The following is a 12,653-nucleotide window of genomic DNA, read 5'->3' as shown; positions in this document are numbered from 1 at the left end:
TGTTTGAGAAGAAAGGATCAACGGAGAGACTGAGAGAGCACTAAGAAAATCAAGCCTAGAAAACAATATGTGATGCATGGCATGGGGATGGGTATTTATAAGGGTCTTCTCTATATGGTTATTGGTTACTAATAGGTCTATGATTAATAGTGGAATTTGTCTTCTAATCTTATCTTATGGATAGCTTGGCTATCATCTTCAGTCCAATAGGACTTATGAATTATGAATTTATCTAATATTGGGACCAGCCGGCAAAATTAGGATTTTTTTAGTCATTTCCTCTTCAATTTATTGGTGGGGCGTTAATTACTAAAATCTAGTCTATTTTGAGAAAATATTAACGATCCATATAAATGCAATTTTTGGATATGCTACTTTTGTTACTGGGTGTCAGGGGTCTGTCTAACTAATTGTCTTTACAACGGATCCCATTGTAACAAAAATGGGGTAGTTAAAAAAAATTATGAACATGTTTTGATAGGGTTTACAAGTCCGACGAACATTTTTTTTTTGTCAAACAAAAATTAAATTTATCACATCAAAAATATAAAATGATTCGCATTTAGCATTTATATTCAACGGTTTAGAATTTTTCATGTTCAATTTGATTTTTATGTGGAACAAAAATATATCGTGGGACTCTTAAATCTGATAAAAACATTCATAAAATAAATTTTTAAAATTTTTTTTGCAGTGGTTTTACGTCCACTACAACAGGACCCACTCCTAATTATTAGAGGCTCGAACATTGTTTTGACCAAAAATCTTTGTTAAAGACGAATCATTGATAATATATATAGTGTAGCGTTATTTGAATATATCGTTATGGTAAGTCGTAGGGTATTAGTATGAACCATTTCTTGAAAAATTGTACAAAATTCTCTCTCAATCGTGAATGAAATAATTCCAAGCACCGTTTTACACTTCTCTTTTCTTTCTTTTTTCCTCTTAACATGGGGAATCAAAACCTAAATTCGGATGTGCATTGAATAAACCCATGATTCAGCGTAATAATCTATTTGCAAAGTATAAACCACATGTGTCAAGTAAGTACCTCAAAATTCCATGGGTCCATTTAGGAGTGTGTTGTGTTTTGACCTTCTACGGTAAGGTGAGGTGAGTTTTGAAATTGTAGTGTGGTAAGATGAGTTTCTATGACAAAAGTGTTTGGTGCATTACTAAAAATAACGTAGCTGAGAGTTAAATTGGATACTTTTCATTGATATATATCAATTAATTTTTGATGAGTTTATTTTTCTAAAAATATAAATAGACTAATACAATTGATTGAGGGTAAAATTGAAGAAAAAAAATCTCGTGTTTTGACGGAGAAAACGGGAGAGTGGAAGCAGCTCTTTGAAGTTTCAGCTCCGAACTCACCATAGTGATACTGTAAAACACCATTCGGCCAATTCTTTTTCTTTTTTGTCGGTGTGTTCAAGCCAAAAATGATGCATTTGGTAGGTGCAGACACACTGCCTAACAAATTAAACCCACAACCACTATAAAGGAAACTCTCCTAATGATTCGAAGTTGACTGTTTTTTTTTTTGTCTTTATAATGAATGAATATTGAACTTTCTTGGAAGGCATAGATTAGGTCAAATGTGATTCAGTTGAAGCTCACTTGGGTGGGGATTAGGTCAGACGCAGTCGGCATAAATGTTTCAGAAGCTCATATGATTAGTCTGTTAGATAACCTAGATAACCTAAAACTAAGAGATCGATGTATCTATCTTTTTATTAAGCTTGTTCTACCAACTCTAACAAGCAATCCCCAACTTCAACAAGATACAGATAAAGAAGGTAAACCAATATACAACTCTCACACATGCATTACTTTCCTATATAAAACCCAAGTAGAGCTCTTCATTTTATCCACATCAAAAACCAACTTGAAGAAACTCCTCAACTTAGACTACTTGGGCTAATCAATCTACTAGCAATGGCTTCAGCTGGCAACTGCTTCATCTTGGCTTTCTTTGTTGCTCTAACATTTTCCGGCATTGACGTCGGCTTTGCTGCTCGTCATCTTCTACAGATACCAAACTTGCCAAATCTACCACAACCCACAATCCCAAATTTGCCTACAACACTGCCTCCTCTGCCTAGCATCCCAAATCTTCCACAACCCACATTGCCAACAACTCTGCCACAACCCACATTGCCAACAACATTGCCTCCACTGCCTAGCATCCCCACTCTCCCCATGGCCACATTGCCTCCATTGCCAAGCATTCCATCTTTCCCCACAATCCCAACCACTATTCCATCCATTCCATTCCTGTCTCCACCCCCCAGCAACAACTAGAGTGCAGACTCCATGCTACTGCTCTGTTCGTTGAATTGGACTTTTATTAATTGGTACAATTTCTGTGTGTTCTATCTATGGATTTTCAGTTTATATTCTCGTGTCTTCAGGAACCATGTATTTTTTTTTTTTTAATTTCAGTTGTCTGGTTTATATAAATTTGATTTACATGTGAGAATAAAATGTGGTATTATGTTTCCATATATAGTTTGTACTTTGTATTGCAAGTAGTCTCTAATGTATGTATTTGTGTGATCAAATCAAAGCTTAATTAGTACTAATATTATTTCTGTATGGTTACTTATATATATATGGTTCAACTCTCTCATTTGAATACATACTTTAACTAACAATTAAGGCCATCTCATTCTATAGAATATGACAAATTAAAAGTGGTAAATTAATTGGAAAAATAATGAATTGTAGAGGACCTTCCTCATACCAAATTAATATATAGTGTAAATAGGAAATATAAGATAAAAAATATTTAATGAAAAATTACTTTATAGCTAACATCAATCTAAATTAATTCATTCTTCAAAGAAATCAAACTACAATCAACACTTGTTTAATAAACACTGCACAGGGCACAAGAACGACTTTATTTTCCACAATAACGCGTAAATTGATCGAATTCTTCCATGAATACATAATCTGCTAATGAATCATTAACTAATGCATTTATATTTTCCATATCTTCATCACCTTCTTGTGGGAGCATATTATTAACTAGTGGTGCAGCAACATCAATTAATGCTTTATTAGTATTATTCTTTCTCCTTTTAATCACCTTCACTTGGCATAGCACAAGAGTGTTGCTCCATGCAATGTTCTTGTGTTGGCCGTCAAGACAATGCTCGTGCATACTCCATGTCCTTCCTTTGATCGCGTTCACGTTCTTTGTCTTTGGCTGGTACGGAAAGCTACGAACAGACCCAATGTGCAGTTTGTTTTGACGTGTTGTAATCTTTGCATCTTTGTTTGACTTCCAAACACCACAGGGAGTTTTTCTATGCTTGCGTCGTTTGTTCAATGTCTTCGGTTTCAAGTTGATGAAGTAATAATAAGTATTTTGTGGAAAACCTCTATTATATTCCTCACACTTCTTCATCCACATGTTTTCATCTCCATAAACATCACAATCTTTGATGGAAGAGTATAGGTTTATCAACTAAACCCCAAGGGGTTGCCTTCATTAGTTCTTGATATTCCATGAAAACGATCTTATATTTGAAACTTCTCGCTAACACTTTGGGGCCATACCCCCTAATAAAATACCAGTCAAGTGCCATGATCTTGTGTAGAGAAATTTTCAAGGATGCGGTGCACGGATCCAAGGGTTTACTTCGTCGGATGGGTGCAAAGCATCCTGCTTTGGAGAGATTCCCACCATATTTAAAATAAAAAAAAAACAAACAAACAAACATGTTTATCATCAACTTCAAAGATATGAAAAGCAAAGGCACATACTGAGCATCAGAAACACATAAAAGATCACTTCATTTAGAACAAAATATTTTAATTACAATTGCATTGTATCATCAACTTTTTGAGCTTACCATCCCCATTTGGGATCATGCTCCTTTCATAGTATTATTCTGTATTCCAGCAAGAATATGCAGTAATATTCAAGAGTTCAGATAGTAATAAGTATAATAGAATTCTCAGCTTGTTGAGAGTTCACAGGAGACTTCAAAAGTTTTGCAGACACAAAAAAATTTATAAAGGAAGAATTGAGTTCTGGTTCCGGCTCCGGCTCCGGCTCAGGTTACTTGCAGGTAACAAGAGCTTCCCATAGCATGAAAGTGACCTCTGCATCAAACTTGACCCATCTTGGGAAGACCTCACACTTGAAGAACCACCCATGGCTCTTAATAAGCTCAGATCTCCAACGATCCTCTGCGAGAAACTACGGCTACCCGGCTTATTCGCTTTCACCATTCTTGCATCTGAAATTCTATTAGGTTCCACTGATGGAACAATAGCAAGATTTTGAGTAATCTTCAGAGCTGATAAAGAATCCAAAGAAAACGATCTTCTTATCGGTTGTACTTCTTCACCCACCTCTTCATCCAAAATTTCACCTCTTTTTCTTCCACTCTCAACACCCAATTCATTTTCCTCAGCCTCAGCCTCATCTTCCATTTCTGTATCAGATTCTTCATCAGCTTCTAAGATTCTGTTCTGCACGGCTTCTTCTCCGGTGCCTGAATTACCGATGTTTGCAGCAGATGATGATGATGATCCGGCTGTGTTCTTGACGATAGGGGCACGGCACATGGGACAATTGGTATGAGATCTTAGCCAAGTATCAATACAAGGGATGTGAAAAGCATGGCTGCACTTGGGTAAAAGCCTAAGAGTCTCATCTTCTTGAAACTCATTCAAACAAACAGAGCACTCTGTTCCTTCAACAAGGCCTTCACCTCTCTTATACTTGCACACCATGATCGCGCTGATCACCGATGGCTGCAAACCAACTGTATTAATATACCAAACATGATGATCAACCACAGGGCCATGATCTTCATCAAGAAACTCATCATGGGTCTCTGGATCCTCCTCCGGTGGTTGCGATCTCCTCCGATTAGCAAAGTACCTTACATAGACAGTATAACAGCAAATACCAAGAAAACACACACATATCACAACAATCAACACGATCAAGAACTTGTTTAAAACCCGTGATCTATGATATGTGAAGGTTATGGGACTTGGTGGAGGAAACTGAATAGGAAAATCGTCATTGCAGATGTCCGGACAGAAATCTTTACATGAAGATAGACAATATCCGAACTTGTTTGATGGGTCACAAAATGATATACAGACTGCTGGTATGCTGGTATTGGAATTGGTGGTGTTGACTACTTCTGCCATCAACTTTCTAACCCTAAACTCCATTAGAGAGTGATCAATACATCAAACAGAGGAGAAGAAGGAGATCATGGGTGTTGCCTGGTTGGTGATCAACAGAAGGCTAAGGGAGAGAGGGTAAGTCAAATATTCCCATTTGGAAAGCTGATTTTGTTAGGAAGAGAGAGTTTGATTTGAAGATGATTTCAAGCTATTGTTTGGTTTATGTGTTTGGTCAAAGTAGTTGATGTTAGTGGACCTTTTCACATTTATAATTTATATTTTCCATCCTCATCTTTATATATATATATATCACTGTCCAAGCTTGGAAGATAAGTGTACTAGACTTGAAAGACATAGCAACTGAGAAGGAAAAAAACTCATATTTAATAGAAAAGGTTAAGTGTATGACTATATTGCCCATTTTGGAATTCATGGTGGGTGATGATGGCGGCAAGGCTACGCTTGATATTCAATACAGAAAAATAGCTCATATTCCATACCTAAAGTTAACTTCAAGCCAATTGCTTTATCTTACTTAAAATTAACAAATAAGTCAAAAAAAGTAGGCACAACTTGCCTAGCAATTAGGGGTGTCCACACTCCATCCGCAAACCGAGAAGCGATTTGTAATTGTGGTTATTCGGTTTTTTCTGTTACGATTTTGGATATGGTTATGATTTTAGTAAAATTTCGAATATTATTTCGGTTATGATTATTTCGGGTAAGGTTACGGTTACGGTTATAACCGAAAAACCAAAAAATATTAATATATATTATATAAATATCCAAACATTATATACATTATATATATGATATATGATATATGATATATTATATATATATATATATATATATATTGAGATTAAAACTCTCATTATATCTTCATAACAAATTATAAATTTAGATATCAATTGACTTAATCATTACACAAATTATAAATTAAGATTGATTAGTTGAAACTCATTGTAGCCTTATCATTTTAAAATTCATATAAATTAATATTGATTATTGCTAAAGTGGAAGTGGAAAGACATCTTCATGTATGTTTTTTTTTTTTTCTTTTCTTGATCATATTATTTTTTTCGGTCTTGTAAATTTATTTTTCTTTAATTGTGATGAGATAATATATTTATTATCATTATCATGAATTTTTATCAAACTTTGTTAGATGAAGTTGTAGTCGATCATGAGCTATTTTCTCGTTCTATTTGAGATTTATTCATAATTTTCCATTTCTTCAAAAACTGAAAACCGATCCGATCCGAAAAATATGGTTATTTCAATTTGGTTATCTGAACATATATGATTCAGTTATGGATTCTAAAATATCATAACCGAATCGATTTGGACTTTTAGGTTATGGTTAAAAATCGAACCAAAAACCGAATGGATACCCCTACTTGCAACAAGATCATCTGAAGGTCAACTTCTCCGCTATGGCTATTTCAGACTATATATGAGAATCAACGCAAAGGGTATGGAGAGAGGATTGTAATACTTGTTTGGCGTAGTCAGAAGCTCATTCTTTGTGCAAGAATTATATCTTAACTAAAGCTACTTCAAACACAATGCACTCAATGTCTTGGTAAATGATACTCGTGCACAAGACTCTCACAGTGGACGAGTTGAGAGATTGTTTCTAAAAATTGAACATATATGACCTCTAGGTTGCACCCCGACAACTCTACTGCTGGTCTACATACTCGTCTATAATGTACTCAATGCCATAAAAAAAAACACAGTGAAAATTTTACTGGAAATCTCAAACCACATTCAAAGAGTGAAAAAATGCTTTATTCAGGTTCAGGAATAAGAAACGTGGTTAACAAGAACACCTCAAATAGAATTTATGCCTGGTTTTAAGTAGAAATAAAACTCTCTATAAAATAAAGTGCATTCAAAACTCCTTGTTAAAGAGTGTTTCAGTGACATTTAACACTCGTACACATTAATGACAAATTAATTCAAAAGTTTTATTAACTCCATCCTCAGTTTTGTTTTACTGGTACTATATATATATATATATACACACAGTCATAGTTGTTAGCTAACGAAGATTTAAGGTTAAAGCACATTCAGCCTTTGCACATTCAGACGAGGTTTGTCTGGTTAGTTTTTACCCTCAAGTTTCTTTTGAGGTAGCATAAATGTGGATGTTTGTTCCAGGCAATGTATACAATGACTGAATGGATAAGAAGACGTGAGATCCAAGAGGGAAGCAAGATCTTCATCAATTCCTTTCACCAAACGAGCAGTAATACCAATTCAAGGTACAATATGTTCATCTTCATCAATTCCCATTTATGGACTTTGTTCAAAATCCTGATTTGTTGCAGGTTGAAAATGGAGGTTCAAATCATATCTCAGAAACTCATAAAACCGTCAACTCCAACTCCCAGTCACCTCAGGAACATGGAACTGTCATTCATCGACCGCATAGCTCCTCAAGCATATTCTCATGTGATTTTCTACTACCCTGTGCAACGCAGTTTGACCATACATGATGGAAATGAAAGATGCAATAAACTGGAAAAATCGCTGTCAGAGATACTAACCCACCATTACCCGCTGGCCGGAAGATATCTCGCAGAAAATCACATGGTCGAGTGCAATGACGAGGGTGCAGAATATGTAGAATTAAAAGTCAGGGGCGAACTCTCTCAACTTCTAATGGAAGAACCCAGTGATGCAGAGTTGTCAACTTGTTTCATCCCATATGGAGATGAAATTTCTACTGATATTCTCATACCACTAAAAGTTCGAGTTCACAAGTTTGATTGTGGTGGGTTAGTGATTGCCATTTGCATATCACACAGCATAGCTGATGGAGGAGGAATTTTATCCTTCATGAATGGATGGGCTACAGCATGCAGAGAAGGATTAAGACAAGTGAATTTCCCAAATTTCAATCTCGGATCCCTTTTCCCAGCAAGAGCTACAGAGTTCAGCACTCCAGTGCCGGAATTCAATAGACTAAAGCTGATCACGAAAAGATTTGTTTTCAGTGGGGATTCAATATCCAAACTCAAAGCCAAAGCAATGCCAAAATCAGGTGATGTCAAACGACAGCCCTCCAAGGTAAAGGTGGTTAAATCGCTTATTTGGAAGGTTCTCATAGGAATGTCTCAAATGCAACACGGAAAGAACAGGAATTCTTTAATGATATTCCCGGTTAATCTTCGGGGAAAGACAGTACTCATACCAGAGAACTCCTGTGGAAATGCATACAAGTTAGCCGTTGCCCGATTTACGCCAGAAGAAAATGAGCCAGACTTGGATGTTTTAGTAAGCTTGCTCGATGATTTGCTGCTTAAGGATGCTGCACAGAATGCAGCATTGGAGAATGGTGATGAATTGTTTTCAACGGTGACTAATCACATGAAAGAAGTAAATGAAGAAGTAAGCAAAGGGGAAGCAGATATCTTTCTGTTCTCTAGCTGGTGTAGATTTCCTTTCTATGAAGTTGACTTTGGTTGGGGAAAACCCAGTTGGGTTACTGGGGTAAATCGGCCTATGGAGCTTAACATTCTTATGGACGACAAATATGGTGAGGGAATTGAAGCATGGGTGACCCTGGAAGAGAATCACATGGTCCAGTTCCAACAAGATCAGGACATTGTAGCCTTCTCTACTAACCCCTCGAATCAGCACCAGTCATTTGGTCAGGACTCTTTCTAAGATTGTTGGTTCCAGTGTCAGAAGCTAACTGCCATGGAAATGATGTTTTGTATACTCAAAAACTTAATATGAGATTATATAAAGAAGTAAACTTTGACGAACATGATTTATTTATGTATGAGCCAACATCTCTCTTGTTGCAGAGAAAAACATCATGGGTTTGAAAGCGTACCAAATGAATGTTTTTGAGCAAGCTCACCAACAATGGATTATCATGCATGTCTCTAGACAAAACATGATAAGAAACTTGTCGAAAATATAGAAGAGAATCAGATTAGACCAACCCACCTGAGACAGTTCCCAGGTTATCCATTTCACCGATCTGGTCTGCAATTGATCAGCTCTAACAAGAAAACATGGAGAGAACCAGATACCAATATGTGATGCAATCGATCCCCCCTCCCTGACAATGCAAAATTAAAGCAAATTAAGCCACTCCATTGATGTCCAGGCATAAACTATAACTCCTAGAGGATCTGAGGCAGTAAATATTAATATGGAAAAAAAGAAAAATCAACGCGTAAATCCCTCAAAGAAGGTAAGAAAATTAACAATGGTGTAAATGGTATGCCGTATACGACTGCCAGAAGTTTATTGCTTCAGGATACAAATACGACGTCGTAAACCGGCTGGTGAAATATCGATTAAGTTAGGGGACCCGCTACCAGAAACCCTAATTTTTGGTCTTTGATTATCTTCTTCAAGGTAATGTGATTGCGATCTAATTCTCTCTCACCTCACTTGCACAATCATAGCGTACTCTCTAGAGTTATCAATTTCTCTCATTTACACGTTTTCGTGTCATGGCTTCGACCATTTTGGGGGTGATCTCTAACAAGCATTGCCGCTCATTGAGTCTTTGCTTTTTGTTGAGACAATCACTTTGGTCCCGATCTGATTCGAGGAAACTAGTGGGAATTCGGCTATTGATTAGGCATTTACGTTCTACATATTTGTGATTACAGGATTTTTTTTTTGAAATTTAGATTCTCTAATTGTTTCTGCTCTAGTCCATATGTTAATGTGAAAAGTCTATCAGCTCTGACTGTGGCTGTTGATATGCAAATTTTTTACCCAGGTTTGCCTGCAAGCTGCTTTCGCCTTAGTTGTTCGACTTGTCCCGGAGTGCAATGTGAGCATCTGTTTAGTTCTTATTTGCTTGTATGTTAGCTTTCTCTTGAATGGGCATATTTCAGAATCTTTGTCCTGTGCATTAAGGTCTTGCATTTCTCTTCCTTTATCCTAGATTTGATGCTTTCATTTTCATCCTGTTGTTTAGTGCCAATGCATTGAGCGCAACAGTCTCATTCCTTCTGCATTGACTTTTTGTGCATGTTTTCATTTGACAACTCAACTCTTCCTTGTACTTCATTAGTTCATTTGGAGTTATGCAGAGATATACATCTACCAACCTTTAGCTTCAAGGGTATTTTTTCGCCACACAAAACACTAGATTGCACTCGTCCAGTTTATCTGATCTACTTTAATCTTGCGGGATACATCCTCATCTCTCCACGCTTTTTGAATTATTGGCTTAAGACAAATATTATTAATTTATTATTCAAGTATTAGAATTTTATTTGGTGGTACTTCACTAATGGCCTAATGCTTTCCAATGGTGTAATGTATTTTATTTTCTCCAATCTGGAGCTTCTCTTTCTTTGAGGTTTTTTAATTAGAATTGTTTCCCTTTCCAAATTTAGGGCAGACGAGGAACCTGTCAATCCTAAGAAGTATCATGAAGAGGCCTGCAAGCCCAAGTGTGTGAAACCATTGCTTGAATATCAGGTTTGTACTGCATAGTAGCATTTACTGAATATGACTCGACAGATTTGGGAAAGTATAGATATAATTTTGCTTAAAACTCCCTATTTTATGTTAGCATTGTTATACTTACTGTACAGCACACCACATATGATACAGAAACAATGTAGCAAGGCCACATTCATTGTATTTCCACTGAAAACAATCGAAGCCAGGGCCTCTTTCCCTTGTTTTGATTGGTACAGTGGGAGAAAAAGGATTTCAGGAAATTGCAGATGCTGGCTTCTGATCATGTGCCAATGGTGACCACTCACTATTGGCATTTTTTTTACATTTATTTTTTTAAAAGGAAAAAAATTATGTGCTAATAGTGACTGCTCTAATTGACTCTCAACTTATATTTTGTTTACTTTTCAGTTGTGCTATAAGATATAGCGAGGTTAGATGAACTGTCCCTCTATAGTACACCCGTTCCCGTCTATACCCTCTGTCATACGGCACTCCCTCTTCTGTTCCAGTTTTCTTCCTCGCGCATATTCATCCTACCGGATTGTAGTGGTATTCTAATTCTTCATCATTTTTTCCGAATGGAAAAGACGAAATTTTAAATGGAATGAATGGAAACTTACTTTCAGTGATAGCACGAGAAAGCTGTAATGACGAGGAAAATTTTGTACTGAGAGTCTGAGACATGTGGTCACCTTGGCATAGACCCCTCTTCCCCGGCACATAGCCATTAATCTCCCCATTGATATTTGCTTAGAATATCATGGAGGGCCTTGTTTATTGACTTTGGCCAACTTGGTATTCCTATATTTTGTCCAAGGTGAACTCCTCTAAAGCACCCTTATTGAAGTGTGACGTGTTATTTTCTCTTCCCTACATATTATTATTTACAATTTCCCATTTCTCTAGACTGAAGTGTGATGGGTTATATGTATAAGTGTGGCTAAGTCTTAAGTCTTTCACTACAGAGTGAGGCACTTAGGTTTGGATTTTTATTTTGAACCTATTTGTGGTTGTTCTGGTGCCAAATTTAGTTCTCTCTATATTTTGCAATTATACGAGGGCATGCATCTCTCTCTCTCTATATTCATGAGTTTCTCGTTACCTTTCTTTATACCTGTTACCACGATTTGGCTTCACTATCACTCCTATTAGAAAAGCACTGTGCAGCATGCACTTACTAAATGGATATTTCCTTTGTTCTTTAAGATTTGCAGTTAGCAGCTCCCTCCATTCACTGTTCAACTTGAATATTTTCAGATCATTAAGTTGTCTTTAAAAGGAAATGTTTGAAGTATTATGTAGAATTCATGCATTGAGTAGCATTACCAGTAATTCCAGTTAACTTAGAATTTCTTATTTTGTCACAGGGCTGCGTCAAGAGGATCCAAGGAGATGAGTCCGGGAACAAGCATTGCACGGGACAGTATTTTGATTATTGGTCGTGTCGACAAATGTGTAAGTGTTATACATTAATCCTCTAGACCTCATATTGAATCATATTTATATGGTATGCTGAAAGTTATGCTGTATTATTAGGTTGCACCGAAGCTATTTTCAAAACTGAAGTGACAGGGCAATAAATTCGTGGTTCTTGAAGTGAGGAAAACTGTTTCCGATTTTTGTTGAATTTGTACATCAGACTGGTAATGTGTTGTATGGTTTCTACTTTCTAGTTTTGGAGCATGGTGTAATTTTTGAACTGCAGAATATTGGGAATAAAAGAGCATCAAGGGTGACACTTATAAAATCTATTGCCGGTTTCCAACTAAGGTTTGGACTTCAATTATTGACTAGGCAATTTAGAGCATGATTGGGCATTTGCTGAGGCAAAGGTTATGCTGGTATTTGGTTAGATTGATTGGTTTGTCAAGGTTTAGGAGAATTGGAGTTCAGTTCAAACTTTGGCTTTAACAGAGTTTGAGCTCTAGTGATGGACATGGCTACCACTAGGCTAATTGCTTAATTTATACTCCTACTTATTTAACATTTATGCTCAAATTTTACATCATTTCCTTTGTTGTTAATATTTATGCGTT

The 12,653-nt window shown here is 36.4% G+C and overlaps 2 protein-coding genes and 1 pseudogene across 2 annotated transcripts; 2 read left to right on the top strand and 1 right to left on the bottom strand.

Annotated features, from left to right (window-relative positions):
• Positions 1–3,780: 3,780 nt before the first annotated feature.
• On the bottom strand, positions 3,781–5,401 carry LOC119983007 (E3 ubiquitin-protein ligase RING1-like). Its single transcript, XM_038826645.1, has one exon. It carries the CDS (start codon positions 5,209–5,211, stop codon positions 4,030–4,032), a length of 1,182 nt encoding a protein of 393 aa, XP_038682573.1. The 5' UTR covers positions 5,212–5,401; the 3' UTR covers positions 3,781–4,029.
• On the top strand, positions 5,255–8,844 carry LOC119981945 (acetyl-CoA-benzylalcohol acetyltransferase-like). The gene is made up of 4 exons (XM_038825083.1): positions 5,255–5,301; positions 5,850–5,904; positions 7,333–7,436; positions 7,503–8,844. Exons 1-4 carry the CDS (start codon positions 5,255–5,257, stop codon positions 8,842–8,844), a joined length of 1,548 nt encoding a protein of 515 aa, XP_038681011.1.
• A 713-nt stretch (positions 8,845–9,557) lies between these two features.
• Positions 9,558–12,368, top strand: LOC119982574 (annotated as a pseudogene).
• The last annotated feature ends 285 nt before the right edge of the window (positions 12,369–12,653 follow it).

This window comes from Tripterygium wilfordii, chromosome 17, assembly GCF_013401445.1.
Source record: "Tripterygium wilfordii isolate XIE 37 chromosome 17, ASM1340144v1, whole genome shotgun sequence".
Lineage (NCBI taxonomy): Eukaryota > Viridiplantae > Streptophyta > Magnoliopsida > Celastrales > Celastraceae > Tripterygium > Tripterygium wilfordii.
The sequence above is the reverse complement of the archived record's forward strand: the minus strand, read 5'-3'. Positions and strand labels throughout refer to the sequence as shown.